Source organism: Pinus tabuliformis, chromosome 3_1 (genome assembly GCF_031772625.1).
Source record: "Pinus tabuliformis cultivar Carrire ecotype Pingquan chromosome 3_1, CPIR1, whole genome shotgun sequence".
In the NCBI taxonomy this organism is placed as follows: domain Eukaryota; kingdom Viridiplantae; phylum Streptophyta; class Pinopsida; order Pinales; family Pinaceae; genus Pinus; species Pinus tabuliformis.
Window position 1 is genome coordinate 934,564,929 of NC_142301.1, and position 15,860 is coordinate 934,580,788.

Below are 15,860 nucleotides of genomic sequence, written 5' to 3' on the forward strand. Positions count from 1 at the left end.
TGAGCATTTGGTTCATAACTCTTTTCATGGTGAATTTGAACCCCTTGATGTTTTTGCTTCCCTGATTCTTGTAAATCATGAGACACCTCTAATTTCAGAGGAGGAGCCTACTATTCATTTTATTCCTTGTCCTCCTCCTTTTTTAGTTATGATGTGGGTACCTCCTTGCGATGATGCCGAATTTGGGAAATCTGGAAATTGAATGTTTGATTCGTCTTTTCAACCTTTATCCATTTTCATGATCCAAATATGATGGAGGAAACCATGGAATGGTTCATGGAGCCCAGGGTGAAGGCTAATTCTTCTACTCCTTAAGGTGATACTAGCAATCTTAACCTCAATCTTGAATCTGGTTCCGCTAAAAGTATTACTTCTTCAAGGTACATCTATCATCCTTTATCTATATGCCTTGACTCTTTGAACCATGATCTGCTTGATCAATCTATTCCACCAACTAGTTCTTCACACTCTCTTGATTTTCAAGTTGTTGTTTCAAATTGCGATAGGTGGTCATATTACATAGGTATAGGAGCAGAAAATTGAGGATTCTTTTGATCTTTCTTCTCTTTTTTAAAGTTCCCCATGTCAACATGATGCCATTCCATTCTTGGTTGATTCTGAATATACTAATCTTGGTAATCAATTGAATGAAGTTAATTTTCTTATTCAATCTATACTCTTAGGCAACCATCGTTTTAATATTCATGACTTCATTGACGTATGCTGTGAGGAATTTCCAAGTGCAGTAGGTGATCTTTCTATTTCTCAAGAAGATTTTGATTTAAAAGAATTAAATTTGGAATCTGATCTAGCCAAAAAAGATGTTCTTATTGAAACTTCCTCTTCATCTCACTATCCCTTGTGCTCTACTGTTTGTGATGCATCTACTTGCGATGAAGAGACTCCAAGATCTTCAAGTTTTTCATTTGGTGAGTTAACTTCTCAATTGGCAAAAGGTAGTTAGGTTAACCATGATGAAAAAGGAAACACTCAAATAATACAATATCCACTCTACTCCTTGTCATTTTTATTTTTGCATGAGGACAACACTTCAAATCAACTTGCTCATGAAATTTATTTGATTCATACATCTCTATATTTGTGATTAGAAGAATATTTAGACTTGAGTAATCTGGTTATTGAAGTTGTAAAATCCAGTCAAATCAATGATAAAGATGGTTGCCATCCTGTTAGTAGTGGTCCTATTGAAATTACTAGTAGCAACTATCCACACACCATGCATGATCTGATTCAATATTCACAATGTGATTTTATAATCCTTGAAAGTTCCAAGAATTTTTAGGAAGTCGAGGCAATTCAACTTCCATTGATGGTTATGTCAAGATCTCACGACTTTGGTAAGATTCTCGAACTAAGTTAGATATGGTTTTTCTCGCAAAATTCTTTACTTTGCTTGGTTTCATTGGATGTGAATTCCTTCTTGAAATAAGTTTTATATTTCAAATTCAGTCTTTCTAACTTTCAAGATTTGGTTTCTAATCCGATTCAAGATTTTATTTTAGCTAATTCATCCCCATGCAAGGCTCTTGTACTTAACTCAGGTTTGGAGTGTGTATCTCTCATAGAGGCATGGAACTACAAATTTGGTTATTTCAAAGACTATCTTTGGCCGAAAATAATCATGTCTATTATATGAATTTCAAAATAGTTAGCTCCTGGATTTTCTTGTGAATATTATACGGCTAATATTTTTCTTCATCGCACCTAAAATCCTCTTAAATGCTAGTGAAAGCATGAGTTATTTAGTGAATGAAATTATTTTTCACTCATTGTATCCTGACTGGTTCCTTTTTTTTGCTATACTCAAATTCCTTTCTAATTCTTTCAACAATTGTGACGCTAGTGAAGGGTGTAACTACTTAAAATAAAATGGTCTTTTACACTCATCACATGAGGAAGATGATTCTATTATTCAGAGTGTTTGCAAAAATGTTCAAACTGACCTATCCATATTGTCTGATAATCAAGAATATTACGCTTTGATTGGTCCTTCTGATCATAATTATGATGTTGATTTCATGCTATATTCATTCTATCATTTGTCTCTTTCAATGTCTTTACATTTTGAAAGTGTCGTTTGCGCTTTCCGCTTACTGTTGAAAATGTCGTCTTTTGGAATGGAAATCATCACATATCTCATAAATGTAGTTTTGGTTTGCTTCAAGTGGTAATCTTGGTGCTATTGGGTCATTCTTATCATCTAGACATATATTACACTCATTCCCAAAGTTTCAAGCATTGTTGCACAAGTGTCGTCACTGTCGTCGCAAAGTGTACCTTTATTGTCGCACTTGGGTAAGGTGTCACATTGAGGGAAGTATGTTTTTCATGTGTTTTGAGTGATAAATATTATGTCATCAACTGTTATAGGTGTGTGATCATACTTAAGTTTTATCATTGTTCACTTTGGTTTCACTGATCCCACACTTAGTTAAATCCAGAAAAGTTCCTGCCCAAGCAACTTGGTCTCACTCAGCCTTCCTGAATTACACACTGCACAGTATTAGTCCTCAAGATTCAACCTTGCCTCTTGGCACTGTATAATGCATAATACCTTCCTTCTAGAATTATGCTCTACGTAGTATCAATGCTTAGTCTTGACCCTTGAGCTCCAGAACTACACAATCTCTTCTTTAGTCAGTCTCCTCTGCTCACTACGTAGCCTCAAGAATCAAGCCTCCAACTTGAGTTATTGAATTGTGCAAGACCAAAGCCTCTATCCCTCTAGAATTACGCAGTGGAGAACCTCAAGGAAGCCTAACACCTTTATCTCTTCAACTTGGTAGTTGTCTAGCCTTGCCTGCCTGAATTGCACATTGTGCAGTCTCAAGGCTTAGTCTTGGCCACTGACCTCTTGAGTTGGGCAACTGCCCAATCCTTGAGCCATTATTCTAATATGAAACCTAGTTCTAGCTCAATTAATGGTTGTCATGAAGCATGTTATACTAGTGATTTACCAGAATGATGTCTTCTTGTCATGAGTGGATTTCAGCTGCAAGTAGCATCTTATGTCATGATAGGATGATGATGGAGGAGATGAAGAAGGAGACCCTACTAGAAGACACCTTTGCAACTGTAAAGACAAGTTGACCAATCAAGTAAAGACAAAGGGACACTAGATTGTGACAACAACTAGAGATCTAGATCACATTGAGGACTTCCCATCTTCAAGACTTATGGAGGAGGAAGGAGAAGGACATGTTCTATATTTCAAGAAGACACAAAGAAAGAAGCAACAAAGAGTGGCTTGACATTTCCATGTCATCATGCAGTCCATGTCATGTCATGTCATTTCATGACTCATCATTTGCCACATCATTGGTGGATTATGTAAATTCAATATTGAAGAAATGTAATGTAAAGTAGAAGTCCAAGAGTCATCCATGGAATGTGAAAAGTCATGAGGGAGTCAAAGAGTCATAGAGAAGGAAAATAGTCATTAGGGTAGTCCAAGAGTCACAAGGGAGGTGAATGGTCACCCCATTTGTTATATATACACCCTCATAGCTCATGCAAAGGACTTTTCACCTTGGTTCCTCCTACTAGGAATTAGAGAGGAATATAGTTCTTTTGGAGGAGCGTGTGGTTGCTCTAACACTCCGCTATTGGAGCTAGTGGTGTTCATTGTACCGATGTACCTTATAACTTTTTCTTAATTTCGAAGCTCACTGAGCCAACACACTTTCATGCGTAAGTCGTAAATATTGTAAGACTATTCTTTGAATGTTTGTGATGTATGTTGTTTTGATCTGTACTAAGGAAATTGCACTATTTCGGTGGCTTTGGTACTTATCTTGTTGAAGGTGTGTTGTATGTGTTTTAACAATCATTAATTTCGTATGAACTATTTCACTGGTTGATCAATGATTCATTCATATGTATATGCTCATGTGTCTTGATTAGATTAGTACTATTACTCTTCTTTTACAGGCTCACTTTTATCTCCCTTTTGGTAGAAGAAATTTGATACATTATACAACTGAACATCCACAAGGCATTCCCACTTGTTGACCCGAAAGCACATGTGCATTACTCTCTTGTGTTGACCATTGTAGCCAAGGCTAATCTCTTAAAAGACATGGCATCCGAGCCTTATTTTTGGAAGGGCTCTCATACCAAATGGTGTGAAGTTTGATTGGGACTTTTCATTGGGGAGACCCTCTTGGTTGACGGATTTCCAGCACCATCAACACCTCATTAATATCGTGATACACGTCATCCATAGCAAATATCATATTCCTTTATAACCTAGCAACACAATCGTGAAAACAAAAGAAGCTTCCTCCTAAGAAAACAAGCTCGACACATCTTCTACATGGTTTCTTAAGGATTACTGCATATCCTTTTGTTTCAATATATATAAGTTTCTTCATAATAACTCATGGATTTTGTTTTTGGTGATATTTGGCATATTTCTTGCTTTTTAATTACCCTTCCTTACATGATGAAGGAAAAAAGTCTCAATAGCATCATATGAACAACATGATTCCATTTTGGTCAAGTCAACAAGACATATTTTGTGCCCCTACCTATATTTTGTGGGAAGATTCACATGTAGACAAGGAATACCAACAAGTAGGTGAAGAACAACCTTCTACTAGTCTTACAATCTTCTTGAAGGACCTCATCCCAATACCCACAAATGTGCCACTCCACTCTGCCTTAGGAGGTCAAGCAAACAAATATGATGTGTAAAGATTAAAATACGAATGATGATGTGTTTTTTTAATCAATTCACCATTTGATTCAAAATGGAACTGCCTTGAATATCATGCCTTTGATTTTGAAGCATCCCCTGTGCAAAACATTGACAATGATGGTGGACTAGTCCCATTGAATGCAATATTTCATGAAATAGAAACATTGGAAGGTATGGAATCATGGTTTTATTAGGAAGACATGGTAAACCATGGCCTTGGTTTCAGGTTGGAGAGGTCCTTCATGCCCTATGTCGATCCAAATATAGTTGATTAATAAAAAAAATGTAGAGGTTTTTGAGGTAGAATGGGACAACAATTGTTTTTGCGATATAAAAATGGAGAATTCCTAGTTTGAAAGTAGAAGTAACATATTGGGCACAAGTCCCTTGGTGTTCTTGCGAGGAAGAGGGAATATATGGAGAGAGAAAAGTGGCAGAATGCATGCATGAAAAATGGGATTGAGGCACAACCAATAAAATAAAATGTAGATAGTAGCCACATTTGAGGTAGAACAACATGGACATGTTTCGGGTTGAACATTAACATACAAGATTTAAAAGATTGGATGATTTATGGAAGTGGATTGGAGAGGAAAAACACTTGTCCTTTCGCAAAAGTCCCACTCAAACTCTAGATAGAGAAACAAAGTAAAAATTTGTTAGATATAATTACACTCAACCTTAAAGATGAAATTTTGCGTTCTTGATTAAGTTTAATAATAGATGGGTGGTTCTAACTACTTGGAAAAAATTGTGGAACGAATATATGATAGGTGGTTGTAATCCCATCGTTTTCCCCTCTAAGAATGACAAACACAATCAGATAAATTGAGTTATTGATACCCATGATTCGAGAGACGGGTTGACTTTTATGCACCCTGCAATGCATGTTGAATTAATCATTTTTAATATGCACACAATCCAGGTTAACACATGGAAAGGAACCTGATAGTTGGATTACTGCAAGAAATATTATGATCCCAACATATTTAAGCTTGATGCACATAGAAAAGTCTGATAAAAACATGCCTGTGGTGACCTGGAACTAGAATCCTTGAGATTATGTCGACTGGAGGGCCCAAGATTAGTGAGCGAGTATATTAAAGGAGCTAGTCGGGTACTTCAATTAATTGTCATTATTTTTATTCTCTTCAATTTATCTCACTTCGGACTTAGAAAGCAAGGAAAAAACACTTCTTACTTTGACTTCTCAAGCTATCACTCATTATTAGATCAAAGCTCTATATTACTGTAAAAGAATAGAACAAACTATCTAGTCTAATATCCCATATTTGAGTTGACGTAATGATTGAGTATCTTAAATTGAAGTTTAAATGGCCATTTGATTATGCAACATGTTTTTTTAAGAGAATTATGTAGGATGGGAACACATAATCTTAGAAAGGTGTATGACAAATTTCATCACATGCACAAATAATAGGCATTATGGGGGCTTGAATTGACAACTTTATTTGCAGCATAGTCAACGACATAGTCTACTCCATCAACAGAATTTACAAGATCAACAATGGATAAATTGTTGGGTTGGAAGGGATATTGGACAGGGATTAGGCTATTAACCGAATCCATTGCATCTTAAACTTTCTTCTAGGTGTTAGTCATTCCAAAAGGTTTGTCAATAGCACACATATCCAAGAGGCCAATTACAATTATGTTTTGATGGCTACATCCTACATTTTTATGGCACAATGAAGACAACAATGCACTAACCCTATGATGGTTGTATGATAGTGCAATTGAGAAAATGCAGAGTTAAAACAACCCCCTATAATTTCAACTATCTCGAAACTGCTAGAAAAAGATGTGGTGGATTCATCTGTCCAACAAGGGAATTCGGTCTTGTAAGCGAGATTTGTTTGAACTAGGCTTGGAGATCACAATATTTGAAACAAAGCTTCAAGACTTGGGGTTGCAACATGAATGAAAATGGTATAAAACACCAATAATAGAAAGATTCAAGTACACCACAATAGTAAAATAATATCGTCTTGTTCTACATGGCACGACAAGAAACATGGCTTGGATGATTGACAATAGAAAATATCTAAAGAGATAATTGAAAATTAGATTATGTAATTGTATGTTATCCAAATTGGGCCAAATATAAATGCCTCTAATGTATAAAGAAGTTACACCAAAAAAAAATTGTTGATAATGCTACAACATAGTAATTGGAAAGAAAGTGGCTCTAGAATATTTGTCCTTGAGACCTAGGTTTCGAAGATGAGTGAATTGTAAATATGGGGGAGATCCTAGAGGCCTTTGATTTTTAGAATGAGATGAGAAAAGAGGTAAAAAGGGTCCATATGTCTTAGAGGCTAAAACTTGGCTCTAATATCAGCTGTAGGGACCTTCCCTATGACACTATATATATATATATATATATATATATCACCAAAAAATTGATCATCTAGTCTAATTTACTAGATGGATCGAAGTACACCATGTAAAGCCAATTTTTTTTTTTTTTAACATAGTCGGTTGCTGTATTAATAACTGAAAAAAAGATGGGAGTCAGGACTCCTGAGGTACATTAAGTGCTGAGGGCAGCCAGGATCAGTGGAGTTACAAAACAGATATCTCTCCTTGATCCTTCTCCTACTTGTTATGTCTTTAAGGACTTCTAAATTACTGTAGACTCTTACATATTGGAGCAGCAAAAACTGACATTTACAAATCATTTCTAATCTATGTTAATATGGCTGATATGCCTTGCTGTAGATTCCTCTGGTTTTTCATCCCCGTCTATTTGCTTGGCGCTTGAGGAGCTTGGGGCTGCGTTGTTGCGTTTGTCCATCATATATTTCAGAATCGTTATGGACTCTTCCGCATGGCTACACCTGTTTGAAAAATGGTTGAACTGTTGATGAAGAGAAGAAACCCTGTGCAAGAAGAGATCAATTTCTGCTTGATATTTGTCATTAATGATGCGATTCTGGTCATCGATTCTTGCTTCCAAAATCCTCTGTTGATTGTCTAAGATATGCTGCTGGGCTCTGATTTCTTCCAGCTCAGCTTGCAGGTCCGAGCAGTGCAAACAATCCTCATTGCGAGCCATAGCTGATGCTGAGGGAGGGGAAAATAGAGGGCGGATGGGGGCGAAGAGGGACTGCCTATGGATTCGGTCAACAACGCGGGGAGCAAAAATCTTCCAGGTTACAAAGGCAGGAGAAGAAAATCGGATAACGACGCAGCTAGAAGATTGGTAGATCCACCTGGAACCAGAGGCAGGAATGAATAGCCGCGATGAGTCGCAGAGAGGAGCAATCGGGGGGTAGAGCGCAGGGATAAGGAGAGGGGAGGGAGGATATAAGGAGAGGCGGGAGGGGTGAGAGCCGGTCACGAGAAATGAGAGGGAGTCCAGAGAGAGGCACGGAAAGGTCAGAGAACTGTCCAGTGAAGCCCGAGGAACAGGATTGATAAGATAGAGACCGGCATGGTTATTGAGATTGAGAAGAATTTGGAGAGGATAATATCTTTGCCATATCCCTATGCGGATAGCAATTTTGCTGAAGGCCTGATAGGTCTGATTCCAATCCTTTTTGTCAGTACTGTCTGATTTGGTGCGGAAAGGCTTGACTCGGATCATGGCAAGGGCTGATGGATCTCCTCAGCGTTGCAACACAAACTGCCTACTGTCCTTTCACACGCTCTGTTGGCATATCCATCGGCCTGCTTGTTGAGATTACGAAGGATATGGAAGTACTGCAAGTTATCCATTGCTTGATGCAGCAATTGATTTCGCCTGATGACTTGCTGGAGGAGGGTGTTGGGCGATTCTTTCTGGTGGACCATGAGGTGAATGAAAACAAAAGAGTCTCCTAAGATTCTTGCCGAATTTATCCCCAATCTTCTTAGCTGATTTAGTCCTTGAAACAGGGCTAACGCTTCCGCTCTATTTTTCGAGACCTTCCCTAGGCCCCATTCATAGTGCATAATGCATTCCCCATTAGTGTTGATGATCAGTCCCCCTGCTCCGGCTGTTCCTGGATTCGATTTAGATGCCCCATTGAAAAAAAGATAGAAGTTGTTGCAATTTTGTATCCAATTGACAAACTCCTCTTCTTTTAATCTGATTTTCTAGGAGTTGGTTTCTTTACTGCGTTGTTCATTCGCCATGCTACCATTCTGGGCTTTGTAATTTTTATCCAGAATGTAACTTATAAATTCTCGCTCTTCCACACTGTACATTGTTGCATCTATCCTGCTTGGGGTTTTGATTGAGATAGCTTCCAGGGCGAGATTTTTGGCCTTGTTGCAAACTATTCTTGTAGCTGAGCTCTTGTCTTGGAATATTTTCCGATTTCTTGCTAGCCAGATTCACCATAGCAGGGTATAAGGGAGAGTATTCCATACTCTCTTCACCAGGTTACTTCTTTTTTCTTTCCAGGGGCAACTTTTTTTCCAGATGTGAATTGCTTCGACTATGGAATGTTGAGAATTCCAAGGTAAATTGCCAGTGAAGGAAAAACTTTTCCAACATTCAATAGCAAAGGGGCATTCTACAAAGAGATGGTAGATCGTTTCTTCGGCGTTGTAGAAGTTAGGACATCTGGATGGGCCATTGATGCCTCTCTTTTTCAAGTTCTCTACTGTTAAGATTTTACCCTTCAGCAGAAGCCATATGAAAAATTTTATTTTTGGGAGCGCCTCTGACTTCCAAGCCATTTTCCAGTGGTTCCATAAGGTCATGGGAAAGGTGCTGTTGCAGAGATACTGGTGGCCTGCTTTGACTGTGTAATTTGTTCCAGTTAAATCCCAACGAAAACCATCCCTCTCATTCTTCTTAATGGGAGCTTTACTGTGAAGGAGAGTCTGCAGATAGCAAAGGCTAGGATTTAATTCGCTGGGTATTTCCGGGAAGGACCACCCTGTCCAAATGTGAGAATGGGGATCCCAGTTGGAAATTTGGTCCAGGTGGTGTATCCCCCTGTTGTTGAAGAAATTGATGATGGGTATGGCTTCTTCATGCATGTTTATAGGTTGTTGCCCCAGGATTTTATCCGTTCCAATATTGATACTGGCTCCCCCCACAGGAACTTTAGAAGTATTCTGGATCATGAGTGGAATGGCTTTTTTGCATAGCCGCCAGATTTTAGAGGAGTCTCTGTTAGGAATATCAGAGTCAAGAAGTTGCTGCCTGGGGAAGTTTAGGTATTTGGTCTCCAGCACTCTTTTCCACCACGAAGAGGGACCTGTAATAAGCCTCCATACAATTTTCCCACCAAAGGCAAGATTTAAGAACTTGGGCGACCTAATACCGAGACCGCCTCTATCTTGGGTTTGGATGACATGTTTCCAGCTGACTAAATTAAACTTGCTTTTGTCGTTCTTCCCTCCTTGCCAAAGGAATTGGCGGAGAACAACTTCCATTTTATGGTGAAAGGTAGCAGGGGCTTGGTAAAGAGAGAAACGGTAAAGAGGGAGAGAGGTGATACCTGACTTGAGAAGAATAAGGCGGCCTGCTGGGTTGAGCCACAGTGATCCCCATTGTTGCACCTTCCTCTTCACCTTATCAATGATTCCATCCCAGGTACCAGCCTTCAAAGGACCAAGGCTCACTGGCATGCCTAGGTAAGAGAAATGAGTCCACTCCAGGTTGCAGGAGACACCAAATATATTTGCAATACTGTGAATTACCTGGTTTGAAGTATTCCATCCATATATACAGCTTTTAAGCTGGTTGACCATGCCTCCAGAGTACCCCATAAATTGGTCAAGGAGTTTCTTGAACCTCCTTGCTATTGTGGTGGAAGCTCCTCCAATTAACAAGGTGTCATCAGCAAACTGTGAGTGATTGATGTTCTTTGCTCCATTCCCGAATTTGATTCCAGTTATGAGGCCCACTCTCCTGTTATGATCCAGAGCTTGACTGAAGGATTCCGCCATGAGGATAAAGAGATAGGGGGAGAGGGGGCAGCCCTGTCTAAGACCCCGGGAAGATTGAAATGCTTCACCTGGTCTGCCATTGATCAGGGGGGAAATCCAGGGCCCAGAGATGCAAGCAGCTATAAGGTTAATGAAGGCCAACTCGAATCCCATCTTTTTTAGGACAGCTATGAGGAAGGAGTGTCGGACTCTGTCAAAGGCATTAGCCAGGTCAAGCTTGAGGATGAACCCTTTTTCCTTCCTGGAGAGGCTCGAATGAATGGCTTCTTGCACAAGAAGAATGGAATCAGTGATCTGCCTATTAGGCAAGAAACCTCCTTGATTTTCAGAGATCAAAGAGGGAAGGAGGGGTTTGAGGCGAGAGGCTAGAATTTTGGACAGAATTTTATAGGAAGAGTTGCAGAGGGAGATGGGTCGGAATCTGGAGAAGGAAGTGGGCCGGTTTTCTTTGGGGATGAGGGCAAGAAAGGTGGAGTTGGTGAACCCTCCTATTTTACCCTTTCTCTGCATCCACCTGATCATCTTAATCAAGTCCCTTTTTATAAGACCCCAAAACACCCTATAGAAGCAGATGGGAAATCCATCAGGCCCAGGTGCCTTATCAGGATGCAGATTCCAAATCGCTCTTCTGATTTCCTCTTCTTCAATTTCCTTGTTTAGACTGTCGTTCATCTCCTTAGTGATTCCTTTGGGTAAGTGTTGGAGCAAATCAGTGTAATCCTCTTCACCTTTGGTTTCGGTTAGGAGATTTCTGTAATGCTCAGAGGCGGCCTTTCTAATGGTCTCTTGGGTGTTGTGCAGATTTCCTTCATTATCCAAAATTGAGCTTACATTGTTCCTAAGCTTTCGAGCAGTGGCCTGTTTGTGAAAATAGGCTGTATTTTTGTCTCCTCCTTGGAGCCATAATTGCCTGGATTTTAAACGCCATTTGGTTTCTTCCTCCCTGTTTATGTGGCTCAGCTGTGTATAGAGAGCATTTTCTTGCTCCTTGTTTTGCTGAGATAGGCCATGTTCTTCAATCCTTAATTGAACGCTCTCAAGATCACTCTTAATCTTCTTTTTAACCTCCTCGGGTTCCTTATAATTCTCTTTGGCCCATTCCTTTATCACCTGTTTGGTTCTTTTTAATTTAGTTTCCCAGATGAAGCCTGGTGAACCTTCTACATGCTGGCTCCACACCTTCTGAACAATTTCTCTGACTGCTGGAATCCAATTCCAAAGGGGGCTGTATTTAAATGGGATAGGCTCGAGGGGGCAATGCGTTTCCAGAGTGAGAGTAATAGGGTAGTGATCGGATGCTGAAGTATTGAGGACGTTGGCATATCCTACAGAAAAGGAAGAGAGGTACGAGATATTAACTAAAAATCTGTCAAGCCGCTCCATTATATTGCCGATGCCAATCCTACGGTTACTCCAAGTGTACCTGCGATTTTTAGGAATAACATCAACTAATTCATGGTCTTGAATGATAGCCTCCATTTGACCTCTGAAGGGATCTGGAGTAAAACATCCTCCCCTTTTTTCATTGGCATGCAAGACTAGATTGAAGTCGCCTGCTACTATGATGTTTGAATTTGGCTCCCCATCGATACTTGCCCTTAGATCATCCCAACATATTTCCTTTTCTCTGTAATGGTTGGGGCTATAAACATTATAAATAGTTACTGTATGGTTGCCTGTTCTGCTGTCCAAAACGGTTCTGATCCAGTGCTGGTGGAGATTTGTTGAAGTGCAGTTCCATTTACTATTGTCCCAGATGGTGACAATTCCTCCGGAGGCTCCTCTTGAGTCACTGATACATCCTATATAGTGTTTCTGCTGGTCTATTATTCTTCTCATTTCATGTTGATCTTGTTTTGTCTCCTGAATCAACATAATTTCTAGCTTTTCATTGTGAATTAGGTCTCTGAGGGCAGCAACTTTGGAGGGGTGCCCTAAACCCCTGTTGTTCCAAGATAAGATTTTCATCATTGGGTATTGGGCATGCGGAGAGGTGCTTGCCTCTCTTGTTCTTTGTGGCTTGTCTCTTTCTCTTGATGCCCCAAAATGAAAGATTCTATTGGTGTTTGCGTTCCCATGGCTATATCTTTCTGAGCGTTCTCATCCCTATGTTGCTTGGCTGATTTCCTTCTAGGTCCTAACTTTTTTTAAATGTCACTGGATGTTCCATGTTCTTTCGAAGAGCTTCTGGTTATTCTGGATAGAGAGGGCTCAAGAGATGCTTGTGAAGAGATGATCTGGGAAGGGTGGGGGTCAGAAGGCTCAGATAGGGCTGAGGGGGGCAAGGGGGGATCTTCTGGAGGAGACTCAGAGAGAACAAGAAAGGGGTTAGAAGAGGGGGGGAGGGGCAGATCAGGTAAGAGGGGAACAGATGGAGAGGAAGAAGAAGGATGCGGAGCAGAGGGTCCAGGGTTATCAGAAGCCAGGGGAGGCTTGGATGAAGGGGCAGACTTCTTCTTTTTGACTGATTCCTAATGGCCTTCCTGCTCATCACTCTCTGCATCAACAAGTTTAGAACATCTATTAGCAAAGTGTCCGTATTCGTGACATACCTTACATTTAAATGGTATCTGCTCGTAGTCCAGTTGCTGGACATGACTCCATTCGTCCACTTTCAGCTTTATTGCTTCAGGCAGTCCTTTGCCTAGATCCACTTCGACACAGATCCTTGCACAGGCTTGCATGTTATCCTTCGGCTCGCTACGATCAATATATTTGCCTACAACGTTCCCAATGGCTCGAACAGACTCATCTCCCAGCAATGGAGAGGGAGATGAGGTAGACAGACCCAGACTGGAACAGCACTAGGAACATCCAGCTCAGGGTCAAAATCTGGGGTCCATTTGTTGAGGTAGAGACCCCTGGAGTCCATGAAATACGACCCGTTTCTGAAGATCAAATCCTTGTCCTCTTTGGATTCGAAGTGGAATGTATAGTACCCTTTTCCACAAAACCTAATTGATATTTTCCCTTGGATTTTATCTGACCAGTTTCGTTCAACCCATCTTTGAACTGTTCTTGGAGAGGGCCAGAGGCCTGTGAATTGCCCTATGAGACCTTTTTCAGCAAGAGATAATGCTGCCATGCGAGGCAGGGTTGGAGGCAGTTGAACTTCTTGAAGAACATCTAATTTCTTGACAAATTTCGAAATCGCAGGTCTGGGGCGTTGAGGAGGGAGTGATTTCACAAGATTTGAAAAGGCCTTTTGAGGATCGATTTCCTCCCGAGGAGAGTCCGGGGGGGCCATGGCGGGAGGCCAAGGCCCAGACAGCCACGATGCCGAAGGAGGGGTGCAGTCTCAGAGGGCGCGCGCAGGCCAAGGCTCCAGTCCTGAGCAGCAGCGAATAGCTTTGCAATTACCTATTGCCATGTAAGGCCAATTTTACCATAGTAAAATTGCTTTCATTGTGAGAAATTACCTAATAAACCACCTTTGTTAAGTAATTTATACTTAAACCCATGAAGAATAATTAAATAAATCACTATTTATTTGATTTTCTTCTAGGAATAATTAATTAAGCCATTTGTTTATTATTATTCCTTGTCAAATTTAACCCAATCATGAAAAATAAATAGATAAATCATTATTTTTCTTATTTTTCTCTAAGAATAATTAATTAATCACTAATTAATTATTATTCTTTGTTAAATTTGACTAAATCCCTTAGGAATAATTAAATAAATTCTTATTTGTTTATTATTCCTTAACTAATTCCTTGAGATGATAAATAAATCATTTATTTATTTATTATTTCTAAATAAAAGTTTAAATACTTTTTCCCTCCTAAACAAATATAATAAAATATTCCAAGTGGTTATTCCAAGAATAGGATCAATAATATTTTATTATTGCTCATTATTCGAGGATAGCTCAATATTTTGTTATAAATAGAAGGGTTTTCCATTCATTATTCACTTTTGATTATTTTCATTGTTGCACTCGTTGTTGTAACTCTGATTATTTTCATTGTTACACACCATATTTTTGTTGGGTTTACACATTATAGATGAGAGAGACTCTACACAAGATGAAGACGTTTGAGGATAGCTAAGAACCCATCCCATAGAGGGGGACTGGTAACATTTATCTGTTCTCTTCACAAGTGTTATAATAAAATTATTCTTTACATATCTGGTTTCCATTGGATGATTGGAGATATTACTCTTTCTTTTTATTATTTAACTATGATTGTAGCATAGATCCGAACTTTGGTAGGTTTTGTTTCTATCAATTGCTCCATATCTACAATGTTTAGCAGCCATTTATATCGTTGAGATTGTTTTTCACCCACAATCTTACGTGGGTTCTTTTCGTACATCTTTGAGAAGAAAACACTATAACAAAATTGGCGACTCCGCTGGGTTTTATACTTCAGATCCAAAAACCTGGGTGACCTTTGGTTTTCAGCTTAGGGTTTCTTCTTTTTTCAATTCTCTTAATGTTTCTTAGTTTTTTAACCCTAGATCTGTTAAATTTCTGACTTCCGCAAGCTTTCTGATCATTTTCGCAGGTCATAGGAACCAGCCGCGACAAGGGCGGCATTTTTTTTCGAGATTTGCTGACTGAGATCCACTGAGCAGAAATCTCACTTTTTAGCCCAAAAAGAGTGATCTGGAGGCCAGAACGCACCAAACAGCCCAAAAAGTGTGATCCCTATGGAGAAACAGGTCAGTACATGCGATTTCTGGGTTTTAGAATTTTTCTCAGATCGATTTCTGGGTTTTGCGGAGAGTTGTCTACTAGGTTGTTTGAGCTTTGTCTCATCCCTCTTAGGCCTTGATCCACTCTGATTTACTTGTCGAAGTCAAATTTAGCCTCCCCTAGGGCTTCTAGTACGCTTCCACCTTTCTAGGAGGAGTTTAGCTGAGTGAGTAGTCTAAGTTTCTACAGCACTTTCAACCACATTTTCCAGATTTGTACCCTTTTATTTCAGATCTATTAAGATAGGTTGTTACCATCCATAGTTTCACATTTAAACTTGTTTGGTCATTTTCCTTAGGGTCCCATCAGTTGCCCTAGGTGTTTCACCCATCTCCCTATCTTTTTGCAGCAATCTTCCTCTCTGGTTTTTTACTATTGTTGCACCACTTTCTAGGGAGGTTGCTACTCAAACCTAGCCTTGCCCTAACTCCTATGTTACTTTGAACATGTGCAGAAACAAATTATGAAACAATAGAGAAATACATATATGAAAAGCAATTTCTATCGCGTGACTAAATCTAGAATACT

The 15,860-nt window shown here is 39.5% G+C and overlaps 1 protein-coding gene across 1 annotated transcript; it reads right to left on the reverse strand.

Annotated features, from left to right (window-relative positions):
- Positions 1-9,061: 9,061 nt before the first annotated feature.
- LOC149190839 (uncharacterized) lies at positions 9,062-13,877 on the reverse strand. The gene is made up of 4 exons (XM_089410601.1): positions 13,618-13,877; positions 13,183-13,423; positions 11,145-12,493; positions 9,062-10,820 (listed from the first exon to the last, which is right to left on the reverse strand). The coding sequence occupies exons 1-4, from the start codon at positions 13,875-13,877 to the stop codon at positions 9,062-9,064; spliced, it is 3,609 nt and encodes a 1,202-aa protein (XP_089266727.1).
- Between the last annotated feature and the right edge of the window lie 1,983 nt (positions 13,878-15,860).

Excerpts from the sequence above, each read along its gene's own strand:
- LOC149190839 (XM_089410601.1), bottom strand. The coding sequence starts at position 13,877 with ATGGCCCCCCCGGACTCTCCTCGGGAGGAAATCGATCCTCAAAAGGCC. Across the intron at positions 12,494-13,182 it reads AGATACCATTTAAATGTAAG|GAGACAAAACAAGATCAACA; the intron begins GTATGTCACGAA and ends ATGTTGATTCAG. Across the intron at positions 10,821-11,144 it reads GACTTGATTAAGATGATCAG|AGTCCGACACTCCTTCCTCA; the intron begins GTGGATGCAGAG and ends TGCCTTTGACAG.